The sequence below is a fragment of the Penicillium crustosum genome (assembly GCF_028827405.1).
Source record: "Penicillium crustosum strain IBT 35664 chromosome Unknown utg000005l_segment0_segment0, whole genome shotgun sequence".
NCBI lineage: Eukaryota > Fungi > Ascomycota > Eurotiomycetes > Eurotiales > Aspergillaceae > Penicillium > Penicillium crustosum.
The window spans coordinates 3,829,680-3,851,485 of NW_026623126.1; the positions used below are offsets into that span (position 1 = coordinate 3,829,680).

The 21,806-nt window shown below is 47.3% G+C and overlaps 8 protein-coding genes across 8 annotated transcripts; 5 read left to right on the forward strand and 3 right to left on the reverse strand.

The window, feature by feature from the left end:
- Positions 1–274: 274 nt before the first annotated feature.
- On the forward strand, positions 275–1,723 carry N7487_012120 (uncharacterized protein; the record flags this gene model as incomplete). Its single annotated transcript, XM_056879850.1, has 2 exons — positions 275–591; positions 646–1,723. The coding sequence occupies 2 exons, from the start codon at positions 275–277 to the stop codon at positions 1,721–1,723; spliced, it is 1,395 nt and encodes a 464-aa protein (XP_056725169.1).
- A 457-nt stretch (positions 1,724–2,180) lies between these two features.
- On the forward strand, positions 2,181–2,837 carry N7487_012121 (uncharacterized protein; the record flags this gene model as incomplete). Its single annotated transcript, XM_056879851.1, has 3 exons — positions 2,181–2,336; positions 2,400–2,546; positions 2,601–2,837. The coding sequence occupies 3 exons, from the start codon at positions 2,181–2,183 to the stop codon at positions 2,835–2,837; spliced, it is 540 nt and encodes a 179-aa protein (XP_056725170.1).
- A 1,075-nt stretch (positions 2,838–3,912) lies between these two features.
- N7487_012122 (uncharacterized protein) lies at positions 3,913–4,600 on the forward strand (the record flags this gene model as incomplete). The annotated part of the gene is made up of 2 exons (XM_056879852.1): positions 3,913–4,310; positions 4,390–4,600. 2 exons carry the CDS (start codon positions 3,913–3,915, stop codon positions 4,598–4,600), a joined length of 609 nt encoding a protein of 202 aa, XP_056725171.1.
- A 1,147-nt stretch (positions 4,601–5,747) lies between these two features.
- N7487_012123 (uncharacterized protein) lies at positions 5,748–7,630 on the reverse strand (the record flags this gene model as incomplete). The annotated part of the gene is made up of 4 exons (XM_056879853.1): positions 5,748–6,679; positions 6,743–7,085; positions 7,139–7,409; positions 7,467–7,630. The coding sequence occupies 4 exons, from the start codon at positions 7,628–7,630 to the stop codon at positions 5,748–5,750; spliced, it is 1,710 nt and encodes a 569-aa protein (XP_056725172.1).
- Positions 7,631–8,987: 1,357 nt separating this feature from the next.
- Positions 8,988–10,697, reverse strand: N7487_012124 (cytochrome P450; the record flags this gene model as incomplete). Its single annotated transcript, XM_056879854.1, has 4 exons — positions 8,988–9,412; positions 9,467–10,010; positions 10,062–10,534; positions 10,592–10,697. The coding sequence occupies 4 exons, from the start codon at positions 10,695–10,697 to the stop codon at positions 8,988–8,990; spliced, it is 1,548 nt and encodes a 515-aa protein (XP_056725173.1).
- A 1,520-nt stretch (positions 10,698–12,217) lies between these two features.
- Positions 12,218–15,763, reverse strand: N7487_012125 (alpha/beta hydrolase; the record flags this gene model as incomplete). Its single annotated transcript, XM_056879855.1, has 5 exons — positions 12,218–12,735; positions 12,820–13,128; positions 13,189–14,530; positions 14,925–15,254; positions 15,305–15,763. The coding sequence occupies 5 exons, from the start codon at positions 15,761–15,763 to the stop codon at positions 12,218–12,220; spliced, it is 2,958 nt and encodes a 985-aa protein (XP_056725174.1).
- Positions 15,764–16,594: 831 nt separating this feature from the next.
- On the forward strand, positions 16,595–18,117 carry N7487_012126 (uncharacterized protein; the record flags this gene model as incomplete). The annotated part of the gene is given in 2 exon segments (XM_056879856.1): positions 16,595–17,209; positions 17,224–18,117. The coding sequence occupies 2 exon segments, from the start codon at positions 16,595–16,597 to the stop codon at positions 18,115–18,117; spliced, it is 1,509 nt and encodes a 502-aa protein (XP_056725175.1).
- A 798-nt stretch (positions 18,118–18,915) lies between these two features.
- N7487_012127 (glycosyltransferase) lies at positions 18,916–21,675 on the forward strand (the record flags this gene model as incomplete). Its single annotated transcript, XM_056879857.1, has 6 exons — positions 18,916–18,985; positions 19,048–19,726; positions 19,780–20,304; positions 20,355–20,708; positions 20,773–21,371; positions 21,434–21,675. 6 exons carry the CDS (start codon positions 18,916–18,918, stop codon positions 21,673–21,675), a joined length of 2,469 nt encoding a protein of 822 aa, XP_056725176.1.
- Between the last annotated feature and the right edge of the window lie 131 nt (positions 21,676–21,806).

The following is a 21,806-nucleotide window of genomic DNA, read 5'->3' on the forward strand; positions in this document are numbered from 1 at the left end:
TGTGGGTTTCTCAGATGTAGCCAGCTAATAGCCTCAAAATCTCAGGACCGAGTTTCAGGCAACAGTGTGGATGCCTAGGCTAGTCCGTTTCGGGAGAGAAAGGGCCGTAGTTTAAATAAACCTCCCTATCCACATTGGCAGTGTACGAGCAGAAATAATGTCGTTTCTCAGTTTGCCCCTCGAGATTCACCAGAGGATCATCTCATTCCTTCTTTCCAACCATGACGTGGCCGCTCTATCACTTCAATGTCGAACTCTCCACTCTTTGTGTGACATGACAACGCGCAAGAAGTATCACCGAATTAGTGTCTCCGCAGGCGAAGAAGATATTGACAAGCCGTTCGCCTTGCTTATGGACATCCTCAAACGACCTAGTTTGGGTAATTACGTGCGTCATGTCGAATGTTGCACAGCAACATCCAGTCATATGGACTACAAGCAAGTCAAATCTCAGCGCGATTTGAGCAATGAGGAGATAGATCTCGTGAAAAAAGCAGTCAAAAAGGGTGGTTTCACAGGACTTCAACTTGATCGAGTGGTCAATATGCTCATGCGGAGGATGGAAAAAACGGCAACATATTACGACTATCAGTGAGAGTCTCATTTGCTTTTGGTCTCCGAATAACCATCTGACAGCGTGGATAGACACCGTGAGAGCCTCGGGACATTCATCACCCAAGCATTGACCGCGATTCTAATTGTGGTATCGCCGAATCTTGTGTCGATGGCCTTGACACACCCCTCTGGCCTGAGTCATAACCACACAATCGAATTCCCGCTCGCGCAGCTCCTTCGCCGGGCTAATGCCAGTCCCGAAAACACTCCATACCTTTGCCACCTCCGCAGCATTTATGTGATCAACAAAAACGATAGTACCTGGTCCGATGGTCGTTTCTATCTCCCACTAGACCTTTCTGGTTGCTGGAGGCTATTTGACAATTTCCTGTCAATTGAATCCGTCCGCGTTGATATAATGGAAAAGGATCCAAACGAAGAGCTTGAATTTAAAGAGAAATATTCCAATATCAGCAAGATCTCCATCCATCATTCGTCGGTTGGTTCCCTCTACCTTGCGAATCTGATATGGTCGTGCAAGACCCTCAGGGACTTCCAGTACTCTATTGGAGGTAGAGCGAGCAGTGATGGGGGTTCTCCCATCTTCAGCCCCAAAGCATTTATCAAAGTACTTTGCGCACATAAGAAAACACTGGAAATTCTGGATGTCGATGCGGAAAGTCAAATTCATATCTTTGACATTGATGATGAGGAGGAGAGAGACTATGCACTTAATGAATACGAGAGCCCTTTTGAATCTGGCATCAGCGACGAAACATGTACATTTTACCAATTGATATGGGCATACGGTGGGTCACTGAAAGAATTTGTGGCGTTGAAACGGTTGAGCTTGGGGATAAACTTTCTGTTATACTTTGCCGCTGGTGTTCGCGGAGAACCCTACAAGAAGAGGGAAAAGTTGGATCTGGTAGATTGTCTACCAAATGGGCTAGAATACTTATGTGTTCGAGGATACCAGAAGGGTGAGAACGAGGAGCATGATGAGCAGATGGATGCGTTGATGACCTTTTACAAGTCTGGGTCATCCCAACTGAAAGAGCTCAAGGGGATCGATGAATTGATTCCCAATGCCGAGGTAGTTCGTGATCCAGATAACGACGATCATTTGCTGTGGTCGCTGGAGGAGCTTGGGTATGAGAGTGATTAGCAGGCCATGCCAGAATATTAATATATTTTGTACTGGGTTTCAGTGCATCTACTCCCTTGACACTGCACATCTCCACTGCAGAGCATCGGAGAAGATCAAAAGCACTTTTAAAATTCAAAATTTAACTGAAGCCTAAATACTCGTATTTTGATCTGGCGGTTCAATCAAATCTTGCTATAACAATTTCGCCCAGAAGAGACCTCCATACGTTATACAACCTTGCCAAATATGGACCCACATACCAAAAGGAACTAGTTCAGGGATATCCCACTACAGAGTAGTATTTGAAATGATTTAGAATGAAAAGTATAAGGAGGCCTACTACCTAGAACGCTACATAAAGAATACAGCTCCCATACTCTCCCGGTCATTTACAACATATCTCATTTCATTCCCAAGAACTCTATTAGAAACACATCGCTGAAGTTCCTTCCGTCCCGGAAATATATTCCCCAATATGCGTATCGCCATTATCGCTTCCGCTCTAGCCCTGGTCGCTGGTGCTAACGCTGCCTTGAGCCCTCGCGAAGCCGAACCCACCGCCGACCTCTCAGAGAAATTGCAGGAGAGCTACGACCTTATTGTACAGATCGCTAGCATAGTTTTCCCAGAGGTATGTAAATCATGTCTTGAAATTTGACGAGCCGTGTTTCTGAAGACTGACTTGGAATCACAGAAAACTCCTAGCAAGGACCAATTTCTGACACAATTTCTGAACCGCAGTTGTCAGGATGGCATCTCTGCCGTCATAGAGAAGCAGAAGGAACCGGCCTACGAATACAACGAATTCACGAAGGAGAGTATCTGCAAATGTTGGGGAACTGTAAGCCTATCCAAATCTCATCATGCTTTTATTACTGGTACTGATCTAAAGTAGTACATTAAAGGTTACCGGGAATTTTTGGATACGCTCATTCAATACCAAGACGTTCCGGACTTGGCCCCATTCAAGCCTACCATTGCTAAGCTTACCCTCGAGCTGAAGGAAGCCTTCGACGACAGTTCTGTTATTCTCTTAGATCGTACTCCATTTTGCGCCGATTTTACTAACAGTAAACAAGAAGCCCCGGATAAAGAGTTCGAGCAGGCTGTGGGCATCTACGGGCGCTCCTAGGTGTGTTCATATGGCGCGGCCGTTGATATCTTTGATGAAGATAAACTAGGAAAGAAAATGGTAATCTTCATATTGTAACAATCCATTTCTTAATATTGCCATACGTGCATAGCACAATCCTTGACTGTCATCTGTTGACTGACCCGTATGTGGCCATGGGTATAATCTTACATGACTGAATCCAACTGTATCTGAATGCGAATAACTGCTTTTATATATCTTTATTTTTGTAAGCTTCTCATTCAAAGGGGAGCTGAATGTTGTTTAGGTCTTAGAGCATCGAGAAAACAATCTTGATCACCAGAGTGTTGGCCTCAGGCTGGATTACTGCCTAAAGGGATTAGGACACCTTAAACTGGAGATCTCATCTCCTCCCCTCTCTTCGAGGCATTGGTATTTTCATTTGTTTATTTCTTCAATAATAAATTGCGCTTACCATTTAGATATCACCATCCCTCGATTAGAAATATGCAACTTGGTAGGCCAAACAAGGTCTTATCATACTCCGCCTGGATGACGGCATGGGTGCAAAATCATCGAGGCGCGGGGTGCGATCAAAAAAGAAAAGAGAAGAGAAGCTCGGGCCATAGGAAGCGAATCCTCTTTGGTCAGATTTCCATTTCCTCACCTAATGGAAATCACAGCCTCATTTTGGAGCTGTCAGACCAATTGGAGGGAATCAGGGCTCTCCTTCACGTAAGCCGTCTCCAAGGCATCCGAGCGAGCCCTGAAGGTGCGCATCCAGTCACATCTCAAGAATACAACCTTTCCATATCGTGCCTGCGCCACTGTTTGAGCTGCCCCCTCTGAAAATCTCTGATAAGATCGCCAATCACGGTGACGTGTGGCGCCGGGGTACGCTGGGATGTATGAAAACTCTGCCAAAATGCCTCCCAAGGCACCCAGGTAGGTAGGTGATTGCAAAACCTTCAGTATATAAGCGTAGATCCCCAGGGGTTTCCCCGCATTTCTGTGTAGGTCGCCTTCATCATTCCCGTTCTACATGATACTCGTTAAGCTTGGTCTCTTCCGCTCCTGCGAACTACGATTTATATCATGACAGAACCAGTTGAGCATGGCTTTTCATACCTCGACCAAGAGGGAGGAGTTCAGTGGAACGAAAGTGACCCCCCCTTTCTCTTTCATTTTCACTGACCACTGGTCCTCTCTTGTCGACGGTTTTCCATATGACCCTTTTCTCGAATCCACCTCCGCCCCCCTCACGCCCAACCCTGCGGCGTCCACCTCACACAGCACTCTCCATAAGATCGCTGATACTCAATACGACAAGGGCGCCCAGGCCGAAGATGGTGCCGCTCCCGGCGATACCCCGAGTCTTGACCTTCACGATGGGATGTCGGATATCACCTCTACAATCATATCCACTGCGGACGAAGAGCAAGCATCGAACGCGGTCGCAGATGATAGTCCCCAGAGGTCTACATCTTATGGCAAAGTCTCGATGGGCGTCAAGTATGTTCCTGTTGGAATAACTCTCTGCTCCTCTAGCGTATCCATTCTAGATGTGGGTTCTAACATTCATCTGGCATAGATCTAGCCGTGGCAGCCAACTAAAGTGCAAATGGAAGCATTGCGAATATTCGGGTGGATTTTCTCAGATGGGAGCCCTGCTACGCCATATCAAAACAAAGCACATCTCACCGGGCTTATATGAATGCCCCGAGGGGGAGTGCCGGAAGTCGTTCAACCGAAAGGACAATTTGATTGCGCATATCCGGAATGTTCACCGCACAACCGCTTGATTCTTGCTTTGAACTGGTTCCTATATCCGGCAGTGAGTATCGGAGTTATGGTTGGAGATATGGTGTATGGTTACTGAAAAGTTAGGCATGTTTCTCAGTTTTTATTACAATATAAAAGTCTTCACTTGTTTTACTATTTAAAGAGTATGGTCCCATATAGGATAGCGATTTTACTATAATATCTAGACATAATAAGCTCAAATATCGGATGTGGACTGATTCTATAGGATATCGAGGATGCGTAGCACCGTATCACAGGAAAAATTAGAACCAAGCAAACCAACGGGGCTCCAATGTGGAGTTTTCTAGTGGAGGTGCTTGGCCAACCGGAGCCCATATCAGATAGAGACCTACCCATGTAACCTAGCGCTTGGTCATCCCCTATGTTCGTGTATCCGCGATTCTTTGCTTTGACTCCGAGGTAAACGACCGGCTCAGGAGCTTTATCTCCACATGTACGGCATTGCGTAGGCTTCTGGGGAGAAAATAACAAAAGACCCGACCGAGTCTCCATCTAGAGTCGAGAGCCACATAATTTGGGACAAAAAATGAACAACATTGTCTAGCATTGCGAACAAGTTATAATGGTAGAGGTACAAGGGAAGAAAAACCCTGGAATGAGTGAGGCTGCTGGATAGGGAGAGAAAAAGCCAAGAGAGATCAATGGAGGAAGGAGCAATGGAGGAAGGAGTAATGTCCTATCTGCTTGAGGCAACGTTGGAAAGCATATTATGAATGCCACATCGTGTAATTCTGTCATTATTCACAGAGTGGCGCAGGAGGTTGTTTGTTACTTCAAGAATTCCCTCCATTAGCTGTTATTCTACTGTACTAGATAATATTTGGCACTCGAGCCTTGACATCACGTCTACTTTTGGGGTGTTAATAACACCTTGAGGTATGTCTAAGGTTGCTTGCTCCACTGTGTCACTGCTCTAAGCTGATATATTATTATTTTAATTCTGTCAACGGTAAATTGACAGTGCAACACTTCACTCTTTGAATATACGTATTCCATCTTCCATGGTCTTAGTCCTGCTATCAACCAACTTCGAACCATTGCGGCTTGGTGAACAGGTTGAGAAGACAGGAATCTGCCCTCAACCAGTCTACCTACCCCCCTCTCAAGCACCTTTCTATTAAGCAACTAGAAAAGCACCTTGTTAAGGTCCTTGTTGGACTGAACCTTGATGTTTCTCATCATAAGCACCCAGGCAATTGACAGTCCCATCACTGCGGTACCGGCAATCATCATGTTTCGCTGACTGAATGCATACGCATCCTGGATAGCAATGCGAGCAGGCGTACCAACCGCATAACTGAGCTGGACGTCCAAAGACTCGTAAATCTCCTCCCACTGGTCCTTCAACTCAGTTGGCAGATTTGCGCGCAGCTTGACGGGGAGTGTGTTTGTCCAAATAGCACCAGAAACACTGCTGCCAACCGCACCACCAATGTATCCAAACGTGCTGAGAAGTGCCAACATGGCGGCATAGTCTTCATGCGAGGCTGCAGCAAGAACGGCAACCTGCTCGATCAGAATAAATGTTCCGCCACCTACTGCGAGGAAGATCTGGCACATGCACATATATCCAACATTGTGACCGGGTTGGCGGAAGTAAATCATCAGACCGCTTGCGAGGAGGTAAAGAGGCACGGCAGCGCAGAGAAGCCACTTGAAGCGACCAGTTGCTCTGATGAGGAAGCCACAGCCAATAAGCCAAATCGGGTCCATGAAATCAAAGATGGCGCTGATGTAACCGGCCTGCGTCAAACTAGTGTTGTAGACGACTTGGAGGTAGGAGGTGAAATAACTGGCCCAGCAATAATAAGAGACCTGGTAGGTGATATCCAGTAGACATGCGCCAATGACAGTGCGGTCTTTGATTAGATGGAATGGGATGAAAGGCTTTGGGGCGAGCCATCGCTCATAACTGACGAATGCCACGAGAACACAGAAGCCAACAACCATCATAGCAATGATCTTGGGCGATCGCCATTGGCCTTCAGTGTTGCCGGCAATATTGAAAGATGTTAGGAAAAGAATTGTGCCGCCGATCATTAGGAAGATTCCGATGACTGTGCGTTGCAAACAGATGTGAGTAAAATGCGTAAGAAAATTGATTCGAGAGCTTTACTGACCATCAAATTCCATGACGTAGAACCGAATGGTTTCTACCAAGGTTCGTGTTGTCCTCTCCTTGTATTGTATTTGATTGTTCTTGTTGGCCTTTTTCTTGGCCAATTCCCAGACCACAATCAAAGGTGCCGCAGCAATAGGGAGAATGATGCAAATTGTGCCGTACGCCCATCGCCAGTTGGTTTCGTGGAATTGGTTTGACAAAGGCGAGCCCGAAAAGGCAGTGATCATACTAGGAGATGAGGTGAGAGCATAAGCAAGACCTCGATCACGAAGCGATGAGGTATCTGAGGTTATCACGTCGATGCAGAAAATGGCACCGGTAAATCCAACAGTGTAAAATGCCTGTTAATTAATTAGCGATTTTGACAAAGGACTGTGGAGGGTATGAGCAATACCTGTGCAGCACAATATGTTGTAATATTGTTACAAGCAGCCATCATGATCAAACCCATAATTGCAATCCCAAGCATGATCACGAATCCAACAGTTCGATCAAACAGATTCAGGACTTTGGCGACGGGCATCAAACACGCAGCACCCATAACACTAGTAATCACCGAAATCACGGTCAACAGCGAGTGCTCCGAAAAGTCACTCGTAATGTAAGCCGACAGGTTTGCGGTGAGACTGCTGTTGAGGTTGTTGACGAAATACACCAGCCACATACTGTGATCGCATTAGACCTGACATTTGAGAACAAATTCTTCTCCCAAGATTGCTCACCTGGTATAAGCAACAATCAAATGTTTGCGAGTCCACGTAGTTGTGACGGCGTCGGCGATTTGAACACCATCTTGCTGAACCTCGGGTACCTCTGAGTCCTTGAGGTCCAACGACTGCGGGCGCTCCGTGGCCCCTTTGACGGTGGTTATGTTCTCCGTATCCATGATGATTAGAGAAGCCTGGGATCAATAGCCCAGAATTGATGGGTAAAAGGACGGATATGATTTTTAAGCTCTCTCTCTCCCTCACGGGTACTCCGTATATATTAAAATTTAGGGACCTTTGAGTTCGTGTAAGCGAGGGTGGCGTTGATCATTGCACGTGGGTCCTCTAATATAAGTAGTGTGCAACCCCTGCAGTAGGACTCCATAGACAGGAAATTACTCCGAGGGAAGTCTCAGATGGCTCACACTTTCGTACTCCATACTCTCGTAGATATCCATCCAATTAGGGCGGGGTTTCGGTTCCAAGGTTTCCACCCGAGTGGCGTGATCTGATTAAATTTTATGATCTGATAATTTCATGATCTGATAATATTTACGATCTGATAAATTCGAGGATCAGATAACTTTTACTCCGTACAATCATATAATTTTTGATCACCAAATCTGCCTCCCGTGCTTTTCAAAGCTTGGCTACATGTACAAGCTTTCGATGGCTTGGACCTTCGAATGCCCTGATGGTGTCGATTAGATCCGATTTAGTCTTAGGCCTATTCATCAAGCGTGCGTGTTAGCTTCCGACTTATTTAATATGGGCCTTGTGCTTCTCTACCAAAGACCAGGAACCTGATCAGGTGGTACTTGTTGTTCGCGTCTATGATCTTTTCATCGATTATAATTTTCTAGATGGAGACCCCCTTAGCTGAAAGGGCCGGTGTGCGCGGTATCCTCGGAATGTAGCATTTAAGGCAACGAAGTTATCCACTGTCTGTCTACATGATTGGTAGCGCTATGGCAAGTTGGTTGGGGGCCATGAAAAAATGTTTCACTTGGCAAAATATTTTCCACCCTAATGGTTGGGAAAGAGATTTCATTCTCCACAATTTGGGTCAAACCTGGACGGTGATGTTCAACATTTCCTTGGCAAAAGTCTAAACAACAGCCAATTTATTGCCGACCAATCATAGTTGGGAGGAACTCTCAGACCTCATAGCTTCGCAACTTGGCGCGGGTAAGGCGGGCATATACATAAAAGGTGGACGGAGGAACTCGGACAATTTCGCACATTAGCACCATGTACATCCGGTGTCTAAACCTCTTGTTATGGAAATCATGACCGGTTGTATAAACTGGGTTTGTCGCCGCCATACCCTACAGTTTTCAACTAATATGGATTGTCGAAAAGCCATCCGGCAAAAGACCGACGGAAGTGGACGCCGAAGCACCTGATATACGAGTCAGAGAACACGCAACCGTGTAATTTCGATAATATGGCAATATCCTGTTCAATCCGAGCTAAAAATATCAGGAGTAACGTAATATATATACTAAGATCAAGAATATATATCCACAACGGAGGTCAATACTGAACAGGCGTTAGTGCGACCTTTGTTCCGTTCGCAGTTGCCAACGTCAACCCTAAATCCTCCGTCCAAGGATTAGGATCGCGATTTTCGATCTTCTCAAAATGTTGCATAATCCTAGTAATAGTGTATCCAGCTTCCGTCAGCGCGAACTGCTGGCCTATGCAGATCCGAGGGCCTCCATTGAAAGGAAGATACGCCCAACCAGGCCTGATCTTTTCCCATCTCTCTGGGCGGAATTCGTCCGCATCGGCTCCAAAGACTTCGGTGTTGCGGTGCAATGTGTATACGCTAAAGATAACCTCGTGGCCCTTGGGTACGTGAACAGGAGATTTTCCATCCGGGCCACCGCCGACGGGAAGATAGGTGTCTGTCTTGGCTTCGCGAATATTGAAGGGGACGATTGGGTACAGACGCAGAGCTGTATATAGTTTAGCAAACCGCATAATTAGAGCTGGAACTTAATGCTGCTTACTCTCGTTCAGAACCCAGCCTAGGTAAGTCATGGATTTCAGATCGTCGAATGATGGCTTTCGTCCATCCAAAGTGAGCACTTCTTTTCGAAGTCTGGTCCACACCCCAGGCTCTCTAGCCAAGAGGAAGAATACAGTACCTAGTAGGTTGGCGGTGGTATCGCGCCCAGCAAACATAATACTAAATAGCTGGTCTGTTATGTTGGTCTTGTCAAGTGTCTGCTTCGACAGCTCGTAGGAAAACACATAACGACTTTCCGTCAACCGCTTGATATCTTGATCAACATCTCGTCCGCTATTAACTGCGACACGATAGTCGATGGTCCTTTGTACAAATCTCTCGACATAGGCGCGGGTATCTTTGATGGATTTGATGTATTCCTTCCTGCGGTAGAACCTCCCCAAAAACCCAAGTCGGAAGCGTATGGCAGTTACGTACTGGGCTACATCAAAGGCTTTTGCAAACTCGACACCCGCAGAAGAGTCTTCTCCGCGCTGGGAGTGAGCAGACTCTCCGAATAAAAACTCAGTCGCCGTGTCAAGTGTCTGCGTCCGGTCAGTCCTATGCTTTGGGAAACATCAAGCATGACAACGTACTCCGTTGAGAAACAGCGGCAGTAAATCGACTGTCGATCCGTCGCGTGGGATCCGATCGATGAGCTCAGCAACGTGGCTCTCATATAATTCGGTGTCGTTAATCCGGGTGCGCGAGAAATTAGGCCTGAGGAGAGCCCGTGCATGTTCCCACTCACTCCCGTCTACGCCAAAGATGCCTTGGTCCATGAGTGGACGGAGTGCATCTATGCGAGCAGAGCCAATTCCAAAGTCTTTGAATTTCAACGCGAGGGCTGTTTGGATGTTCTTTGGCTCGACAGTGAAAATAAGATTTCGATTAACCACTCTCGCCTTGAATGTCGGACCGTAGCTTCGATGCCAGCCCCGAATAAGCTCGAGAAACCTATGTTCGGGGCCGGACTTGGCTAGTTCCACAGCCATGCCGAGGCCGAACAAGCCGTGCGACACATAGTGTGTTGGAGGCTGACAGCCGTGCTCACGAGCGTATTTCCATCCTGGGTGAGTATTTAGTCTGAGTGCTAGTTCACTGTCAATGAGGAAGAGGTACATACTTTGAAAAGCTTGTATAATCTTCGCTAACGACCAAGTAATCACGACAACCCCAGCCACAAGGCCGTAAAAGGGAATCTGCAAGAGCTCGAAAGACATTGGTACCATGGTTACTGTGCTTTGCAGTGAGCAAGATATCCTGAGATGGTTAGAGTACTGAGCCGGGTTTGATTGATATTTATATGTGAGCTGTGTGTGTGTGTACTTCTGTGGCACCTAGTATATGGAATACAGCCTGTTCACTACCGGGGTAAAGCTATTGATGGGCGATCGTTTAGTACTTTCACCTAATGTGTTAAAACGCAGTACCCGTGTATTAGATATCGCGCAACTCACTGAACTTTTGATTCCGTAGCGGTAGTTCTATCCTGCACAACAGCCTGCTAAGGGAGAGGGCTCGACTTTGAATAAGTTGATCTCGGGTGAGGTTTTAAGATGAGCTCACACGTCGAAAATTCGGGGATATGTATGGCTGTAGTAGACCAGATGTGTAAGGAGAAAGCGTATATCTGGTACTCTGCATATCTCCAATTGTTCCGCTTGCATTAGTCAAAATTTATTGCTCAGACGCTCATTGGTTTGGATATCCGAGTTTCGACACATGTGCAGGGGGTTGCAGCGGATTTTCGATTTGAAAAGAGGAGACATGCGGTGGACGTATCTATTTTGTGTGACAGGTGCTTTTGGTCCGTGCTTGTTTATTGAAGAGAGCAACCATGTCGTTTGACGTTGTGATAGATCAACACATGAAAGCTGATAGATGGGTGTTTAATTAATAAGCGATAGTTATTGTTGATTATTGGTACATGGGAAATAATAAATAGAAATATGAAGGTACGCGGAGTCAAGAGGTGATTGTATTGTCACCCCGCATGATACTTTGAATGCATCAGAATAGGACGGAATGAAAATGCGAAGTAAATAAGAGAACGTACAACAAGTTATCAGAACTACGTAGCCACTACTGCCAGTAGCTCTTTTTCGTCACCCTCCGTTATTTTATTGTCCCTGCAAGGTGTTGCAGCGGGGTAGGACATCATGCATGGCACTAGGATCAACAGCGGCGCGCGCACGAAAGGATCTAGATGCCTATTCTGTCTTTTTCACCGAGTTTCACGATGAGCCTGAGAATTTGAGATGCGACTGACCGGCCCGTCGCCAAGCTTTTAGTGAATATTCGGGTCCAGCATTTCTGCTGCCGTGGCGTTTGAGGAGAATTAGTAGACAAGCTCGACTGACATCTAATCCCAGTCCTCGTCGCTTCCGGGGTTTCTTGCTTAGAATTGAGTCATCGAGATTATAACCACGGTGACTGAGTCAAGCATCCCGCAGGTCATCCGCCATGGCTAGGGCGAAGTCCAGGTTGGGTATGGAAAAGCGTGGCCCGAGCACGAAAGCAATGCTGTGTGAAATGTGATGGTGTGCATATCGTTAAAATTAGATCTAACGGAAAGTCCGAATGGAAGGCTCTAGGCTAGATAAGTTTATCATTTTTGCCATGACCTTGCTTTATTTTAGGGGTATCGACGGTATGCACTTGGCTTTGGTGTTGATCAACACTCACATATCCACTTTCCCCTCATTTCGTACATCCTTAGTACTTCGGCTGTATCCGCCACGTTGACATGTCATGAGTCAAACCCTGAAGTCCAGCACTCAGATAGTATGTCCCCATGTTTGTGCATTAATCCTCCGAGGGCCACACTAACAGTCTGCGACCCGCCAATAGTAACATCAAGCGACATGAGTCCCTTCAAGAGAATGTCGAGTTGTCGATCCCAGACCCCGTCTGGTATCAAAAATTGCGCGTCATCTGATGAAGCATCATCGGAACTAGAACGAAGCTGCAGGTCTATCACACTCTCAATGGCCTTTTGAAGGGCCGTGACAGTCAAACTGGGAGTGACATGATAAGCGGTAAGTGGGACTTCAGCGCCTAGTCCATTTTGGAGGTTGAAGGCCTCTTCGGCGGGTAAATTGAGCACACATTCAACTGCCTGTGACACGCACGAGGCTGCGTCGCGTTGGTATTCCCGGACGGATGGGCCTACGTCTTGTTCGACAGAAGGGTCGAGGTCTTTGATCACCTTTTTGAAGACTTCAACGAGAAGAAAAATGCCAAGGTTCCAGAACATCACGAGGGAAACTGAAGCGTAAACTGTTAGCCAGATACCAGTGATAGAAGTGCGGGGTAAAATACGAGTGAGCGAATGGGAGGAGTGAAACTTACCTAGGGATATCCTAGGACAGGTGGACAGACAATGGAAATTTCTGATGCAGTGAAGGATGAAAGGTTGGAATGAGTGGCTGAAGTCACGAACAGCCGCTACGCCCAAATTTAATGCTTGGATTGTTGGCGAGGACTGTTCATTGATAGTTCCATACGCCTGGTTAGCAACGGTTTTGATATTTATAATCTGCCTCCAGACAATAAATGTTTCCGCACTGGCTTTTCGGCAGATGGGTTGAACATTGATATCCAACTCTAGGATACTTTGAGAGACTGCCAATGCTGCCACGGCCTCTTTATCTGAAAGAACTGCGCGGTCTTAGTTTGGTTATATATGAGTTTGAGATTCCCCATGCGAAGATCACTAACCTGTCGTAGTACCCCACAGGTCTGGAAGTTTGCATTGCCGATCCATAGCCAAGGCTGCGCCGGTGTCGCGGATATATGCAGTCCACCGGACAATGCTCAAAGTTGCTTCAGCAAGGGCACCATACGTAGATGATGGTCCCAGGTTCGCACAGTATTGCGTGACTAAACCATCCAAGTAGGATAGCTTTTGCAAAGCGGTGTCAAGAAAGTGGTTTGGGACGGGGTCCTCTCTTTCGATTATTTTAGTCGGCGTGACAATACCAACAAACATGAGTGTTGCCAATACAACTCGAAATGACCGAACATCGTGCGCATCGTTGAGAAGTGATCTTGCCCGTACCCAAGCATCAATGAAGGCATTCAAGGGAGAGTCATCTCCTGCCTCTCCAGACTTTGAATTACGTTGAAAGTGACCGGAGGCCGAGCATGTTGCAAAGGAAGGGGAAGGTGAGCTCGGCAGCCATTGCATTGAAAATGCGCGAAGAACAGCTTTGAAGGTTTCATCTGATTTCTTCCGCGCAGCCGAGTTCAATCGATTACCATATAGGTCGCCCAAATGATCAAGGAACCGAACGCTCCCTAATAAGGAAATCTCATAAGGCATTGCTTGTGATGATACCGGAAGAGCGAACCGGGGCGAAATAGTGATTGGATCCATGGCCGAGCTGGTAGGTGCCGATCCATTTGAGCTCCCTGAGTCACTTTCTCCCAATCGGTAGCGACTCTTAGTCGCATAAAGATTGCAGTCATAGTCCAAAAACCTCGACGCACTGGCTGTTGCAATTGCTTCATAAATCCGGGCAAGACGATCACCAAAGATCTTCGCGTCTATTCCAGAATTTAGCAGGTAGATGGGACTGTCAAATGAAAGGCCAACCGTTGGTCGGTGACTATTTGATTCGAGGTTTTGTCCTCCGCGAAAGTGTGTCAGTTGGGGCGTAATAACTGTGAGTTGACTGTCACTCTGGCTCTCTTCTGGCGCTTTGTCCTCAGAACGAAGCGCAGTGAATGAATTAGAAGGCTCGAGGTTGGTTGGAAACGAGTTGGCACTATCCGCGACAATCTCATCATAGTCAAGATTCAGCCAAGCAGCCAGAACATCTTGCTCAGCGATGGATGTGGCATCAAATCGATTTCCCGGGCTTACAGCGGCTGCCTCGGTTGTTGTATCAAAGTCGTTATATTCATTCTGCGCTGTTGATAAACTAGGTTCCCCGTAGTCGCGCCTCTGGCGTTTGCGAGAGAAAGGGTTGGATTGGGCTATAGCGAACTCGAATGTACATTCGCGTTTTAGACGTCTGCAATTTGCGCAGATCGCATCGGGGATTCCGTCTGGATCCGACTGAACAACACAGCGTCGCTTAGAACGTCTGCATGGATCGCAACTTGTGTTCTGACGCCGCGGTGGATTCACGGGAGATGTCAACGCCTTCGGAGAATTGAGGTCTCCCGGCATTCCGTGTCTACATGATAACTACAAGATGAAAGAGTGTCGACTGGATTGGGTTATTCCCGGCGCGGCTGGGTTCTTTTTCCGCTCCGCGCCACTACTGATGCCTTATATATGCCTGAAACATGAGGCAACAATTCAAAATGTATGTTCGACAGAGAGGAGAATCGTTATATAAAACAAAAAAAAATCTGAATATGGTACACTTCCCAGGCCCAGTAGTTTACTTTTTAAAAAAATATGTTGAGGGCAACAGGGTTTACTCGACATCCTCGCATGCTTAGACCTTCTCTCCGGCTGCCCTCCGAACGCAATCGACGATGAAGCCTGGATTACTCATGAATGGGGAATGGCCCTCATCACATTCCTCCACCTCAAAGAAGTCTTGGCCTTGCGCAATCATTCTTCGTTGAAACGGTTCCCGCAATGCCTGGTCGTTTTTGCAGACAATGTATGTGCTGGGGATCTCACGATACGCGGTGTATGTAACAGGAACGGTCAACGGGCCCACGGGGAATGTGCCCAGCAGCTCCACAGCCCTATCGATATCTTTCTGGTCACATCGGTTATAAAAGATGAGGTGGACGCGGTCCTTTGGCAGGCTGGTTGCTCCGTCCTGGCGATAGATTAGCATTGAGAAATAGAAGTAAAGGCTGGTATCCATACCGCTGACACATCTAGTCCCCCAAACTTTTCCTCCAACTCCTTGCGCTGACGCTCGATCTCTTCTTCCTCGGGCGTCTGCGGGACCAACTGGCCGACATGGCTCTGGCCTTCCGGTAATGCCATCGCGCACATATAGACCAGCTTTATAATCCCGCCTTTCAATCCCTGTGCATCTCGGTCCTTCTTTCCGAGACCCTTGGCTGCCTCTGACATGGCGATTCCGCCAAATGAATGTGCGAGGACGACGACATCCTTCCCGGCATCCAGTTTGTTCATAATCACTTTTCGCACAGCTTCCGCGTCTTGCTCCCAGGTAGACAGTGGCGGGCTGGAGTCCACTGAAGGCATGGTTACGCCCTCTGCATCATAGTTGACCTTTGCGAGCTCATCAATGAGGCCCTGGAAGTGTGCAGGTCGGTGCCATGCACCTGGCACAATGACAATTGAGGGGTTGACCATGATGGAGTCGTATTAAAAAAAAGAGGAATGAATATTAAGATTGAAGAGAGATGGAGAATGGTAAGTTTGGGTTGAGTTACAATGGAGGTGAAGCCTTTAAATATCTTGATAAATATTTGGTGTCCACCTGGGCAGGTATGTAAAAATGTCCCCACATCGGAGCCGCTCCAAAGTGGATCTCTTGTCGGAGCCGCCTTCCAGGGTTTTACGGTCGCTGATTGGTCAAATCCTGCCAGCGGCTCTCTCGTTTCATCGTACGGAGTACATGGATGGTAGATAAGACCTACAGCTCCATCGCGGTGCATACAGAAGTGTTTAAGAAACTTACTGTGTTATTCACCCAAGGATTATGAGAGCTACCGCTGGTGTTAACGATCACTGGCAACGTCGGTGCCTTTGTGAAATTTAAAAAACAATATACCGAGCCGCTTCTTTGTTCGAAATATGTTCATACTATCTCCAAGTTGTATTTCTTTGACTCCTTTTTTAATTCCCTTGGCGGTGTCTGTAGTCGAATAAACTGTCCCCATGTCTTCCAGGTGTCTTTATAGTCAACTATCCTCACCCGAAGGGCTCGGGGGGACAAACAAGTTCATCGTCCGAACAACGTAGGCAATGATGGGTTGAAGTGACAATTCCCCATTGCTTTTAAGCAGCACAAACATTGATCTTTTATCTTCATCTCCTTTCGTCTTCATCCTCTTTCATCGTCATATTTTATCATCATCATCTTTCATCCTCGTTATCTCTGATCCTTGTCATCTCGAATCCACCTGTCTACTCATCCTGATTATCTCCCTTTCCTTGTCATTGATTTGTCCAATCACGACGATGGTGCTCGACCAAGTCCGCGTTTCTACGCGGCACACGCTTAACTGCGCCAATGAGGCGACACTCGCCGCCGTCGAGTCCCCTTTCAGCTTAGGGCCAATCGATCACACCGTCCCCTCTATGTTGACCATCGAAGCTATACTCGTCTACAGAAAACCGAAAATGTTGCCAGAAGATAACTTTCTCCTGGTCGAACGCTTGAAGGTGGCTGCATCCCACCTTCTCGACTACTACCCTCACCTCACTGGTCGTCTGCAGCAGAATCCAGTCACCCAAGCCCCCGAAATCGGTAGCCTGGGCACTGGCGCTGAACTTTGGGAGGCACAATGCACCAGAAAACTCACAAGCATCGCGATCTCTGCCCTCTCAACACGAGTCTTGGTCGTCAACCTACCTGAGTCTGGTAATGGTCTTCTTCCAATCTTTCATTCGACAGTGGGATCTGCCTCCTACAATCCTATCTTCGCCATCCAACACACCCGCTTCGGCTGTGGAGGGGTTGCACTGGGTATTCGTGTTCATCACCAAGTCTGCGATGCCACTGGGTTTATGTATCTCGTGCGCGATCTCGCTGAGATCTACAAACAATTGCGCGACTCTTCTCCGCCAACACTTGTATCTCCCCCGAGATTTTCTCACATTTTCGGGGAATGCAAAGTCCATCGGCTAGCCAGAAGGAGAAAGCGCTTGCATTCGACCCTCCAGACTTTTACCTCGACAAAACCCCTACTGTTATGCCTGACGTTTCAGAGCCTCGATCTGTCTACACTTGTCCTCTCCGTTTTCATGGTCAAGACCTGATTTCACTCAAGACTGCTGCGACTGACCCAAATGCCAAAGGGCAGACCTCGTTCACCAGATTCGAGCTCGTCTCAGCCTATCTGTACCAACGAATTTACCAAGCCAGAATCCAGGTGTTGCGTAACAAGGGACTCACACCAGACCCCGGCACCCTACAGTCACTTCGCGAATTTGGAACAACCATGGATATGCGTGGCTCTCCCCGTCTGAAGCTTCCCACACGCTACTTCCCGAATGCCGTTTACTGCCCCTCCACTTCCGCTTCCCATGAATTACTCGAAAAGGGCGCCCTCTGGCAGGTTGCACAAATTGTCCATGATGCCATTCACTCAGTCGATATCGATTCGGTGAAGCAGCAGTTCGAATGGATTGCCGCGCAGCCCAACAAAAGCCTCATCAAGTTGAAAAAAGTACTTCCCCGTGGTTGCCTTGTCTCCACCCAGTGGAGTAGGGGAAAGACATACGTTGGTGTTGACTTTGATGCCACCGCCGATGGGAGACGTATTCCCCCTTCTCTAGTGTCCCCAGCTTTTAGTGAAGGCTACCGGGTCGATGGTTTGGCCATGATCTTGTCTACCGAGGAGGAGGTGCCCCGTCGCCAGAAAAGACGCTCTTTGCCCGGTGTCAGTATTCCTCATGCTGTCGATGTGAACTTGACTCTAGATCGGTCGGTGTGGGATGTTCTCAACAATGACCCCGACTTCCTTGCGCTCCATTCCTAGTTTGCGATTCCCCAATAACCTCGCTTAGGCGCGAGTGACCCAAGTTGTACTAAATATTTTTTGGATATTTCTTGATCTCTTGTTTGATAATTTTCTTTTCGGAAACAAAAACGGGGGAAAAGTTGAAATACACGGGGAAAGTCCCCTAAAAACAACTCTGTACATTACGAGGAATGAATACAAATTGTTAGTGTCCTAACCTGAGTCTATCATTATCGTAATTCGTTTTATGGCGTAGTATTAAATTTCTTGCTCCTTACCCAATGTATTTAGGACCTAGCCTTCAAACCCATTCCACATACCGCTAGATATATATTTACATGGGGTCACCTTTAATAAGTTTAATGTGCAATCCATGATATCTCTTGTTGATCCTGAAGGTGGAAATACGGTTATTTCAGGAACAAATACCTAGGTATATTGGTATTCCTATCGACAAGAGAAATCCAGGTTGTATTTGAAGTTTGTTGGAGGCCTTGACTCAAGTAGAACGCTCATAGGAATGCCGTCATATGGTTTCTGCGTCAACAAACTATGGCATATGATTGGTTAATATTAAATATCACGTGTGGCCCATCCCCGGGGATCCACTTGTGCCAGGCCCAGAACCATCAGAGGTCCAGGGCTTCCATGGTCTTCAGTTTGTTTTTGGGACCTCCTTTGGATATACTTCTTTCCTTTTGAAAACATCGTATGCTTTAAAGAGATTTGGAAATAACCAACACCCATCTGTTTGACGAATATTCAACATTGCAAAGATCTCTGTTCTCCCCACGTGTGATGTCATCGGCCGCAGCGATGGAAGAACCACCGCGCCGACCTTCGCTTGAACGCAACCAGTCGACCCAGGATGGGCCAAAGGTCCAAGGTAGGGAAAGCTCTAATTACATAAACCTTTGGTAATAAGAGCATGCTGACCTTTTTTCGAAGCTGATGGTCGAATTGAGATCAACCTGGACTCCAAGGTGGGCAGGGAAGTGTCAAAATTGATACCATTTCTGCATAAGGAAGAGCATATTGAACCACAACCAGAGCCTTCAGGCGATGCGGGATGTGGTCTCGAGCTCAACATTGTAATCCAAGTTGTTGGTAGTCGAGGCGATGTCCAGCCTTTTGTCGCACTAGGCAACGAGCTTCAACGCCATGGACACCGCGTACGACTAGCCACGCATGGTGTGTTCGAAAAATTCGTGCGGGACTCTGGTCTAGAATTTTATTCAATTGGAGGAGATCCCTCGGAGCTGATGGCATACATGGTGAAGAATCCGGGACTGATACCACAGATGAAGTCTGTCCAAGAGGGTGATATTCAACGCAAGCGTGTCATGGTAGGTCAAATTCTCCAGGGATGTTGGAAGTCCTGTATTGAGGATGACTCTGTGACCAAAACACCATTTGTGGCCGATGCCATCATCGCAAACCCTCCAAGCTTCGCCCATATTCACTGCGCTCAGGCGCTTGGCATCCCTCTACATATGATGTTTACCATGCCGTGGACCAGTACAAGATCATTCCCCCATCCATTGGCGAATTTGAAATATTCAACCACAGAGCCGAAGATGGCTAATTACCTTTCGTATGGGATTGTCGAATGGCTGACATGGCAAGGGTAATAACCAGATTTCTGCTGATCCAGAATCAAGTACGCTGACCTCATAATAGCCTAGGCGATGTCATCAATGATTGGAGAAAATCTATAGACCTAGAACCTATATCAGCCACGGAAGGCCCCCGTTTAGCAGAAACTCTGAAGATACCCTTCACATATTGCTGGTCCCCTACATTAATGCCTAAACCAGCGGACTGGCCGGCACATCTCAATGTCTGTGGGTTCTTCTTTCGCTCTCCCCCGGACTTTACACCACCCCCAGACCTTGACGCATTTCTCCGCGCTGGGCCTCCGCCGGTGTATATCGGGTTCGGAAGCATCGTTATCGAGGACCCCCCAGCCATGACTGCCACGCTCGTCAATGCAGTCAGATCCTGGGGTGGCCGTGCAATCATATCCCGTGGCTGGAGTAATCTCGGCGAAGCACAATCGGACGACCAGATCTTTTATCTTGGAGATTGTCCGCATGAATGGTTATTCCAGAAGGTCGCTGCAGTTGTACACCACGGAGGAGCAGGGACTACAGCATGTGGTTTACGATTTGGAAGACCCTCTCTTATTGTACCATTCTTCGGAGAGTACGTAATCCTTTGAAAGCCTTTCCAATTTTTCCGTTAACTTGTCACAGTCAGTTATTTTGGGGAAATATGGTCGCGTCCCGCGGGGTTGGACCAATGCCCATTCCACACAAGTCTTTGAACGCAGATAACCTAGCGGAAGCCATCCGTTTTTGCTTGCACCCTGATACCCTAGAAGCAGCTGGTAACCTTGCTCGTGAAATGAGCGAGGAAGATGGAGTTTCAGCAGCTGTTGCATCTTTCCATCGCAACTTACCGATCGACAACATGAAATGCCAATTTATCGATTCTGAGCCGGCTGTATGGCAGTTAAAACAAAACTCAAAGGCCTTTATAATTTTATCCAAGATGGCAGCGGGAATCTTGCTTGAAAATTCTCGCATTGATATAAAGGACCTCAAAGCGTGAGATCATATATCCCGACCATCCTATTTACACATATATATGCTAACACACACCCTGAACTAGATACGGGAGTAAATCGATTTTTATTCAGACTCGGCGGTGGGATCCTATCACTGGCGGCACGTCATCCGTACTAGGCATGTACAAGGATATCCTCACAGCATCAAGCGACGTGGTCATTCGCCCTTACAAAGAGTTCAGCCGCGCCCGTCAACAAAGCGAGCCCGAGCTCGTAGTCATCGAGACTACGAATCCCCAATCCGAGCGAAGTCCATCCGAAGGGATCTCACGTACTTCCAGGACTAACCAAACAGACGAAGAGTGGAGAGTTACTAGAAAGGCAGTGGGGGGATCCGCCAAAAGCGTGGGGAGGATCATAGCCTACTACTACAAGGGCGTTCTGGTAGACATACCCGGAGCAGTCAATGAGGGCCTGAGAGCTGTTCCTAGACTTTATGGTGAGGAGGTCAAAGACTACGACAACATCTGGGACTTCAAGTCTGGAGTAGCTGCCGCTTCAGATAACTTTGCGCATGGGTTTTCACATGGGCTCACTGATATCTTCCGACAACCCTACGAGGGTGGCCAGAAAGATGGTATTAGGGGTGCAATCAAAGGATTCGTGAAAGGACCTATTGGCATGGGGACAAAAGCTGCGTCAGGTTTGTCACGCACTATATATCCCTACGAGACTAGCGGGATTATGCTAATTGACCGCCTCTAGGTGCTTTGGGTTTAGTAGCGTATCCAGGCCAGGGCTTGGCCAAAAGCTTACATTCGGCTATACATTCCAAGACTCGCAAGCAGCTTGTCAAAGCACGATTGGCAGAATCTGAATATTTGGCTAGACAGTCAGCGAAGGCACAATCAAGTTGCCCCGATGTCATTGAGGCATTCGAAGCTCAACAACGGCAGCCTGGGAATACTCCTAGTTCAACGGATTCGGAACGAGCAAGTTCCCAATGATGAAAATAGTGGAGAATATTAGCAATATCATCAATTTCATGAATATAGTCCCAAGTTCCACAATTGACTCCATTTTCCCAGCCCCGCATAATTCGGTCTCCCCTGCGATAGGTTGCAGCGTATCAACTCCG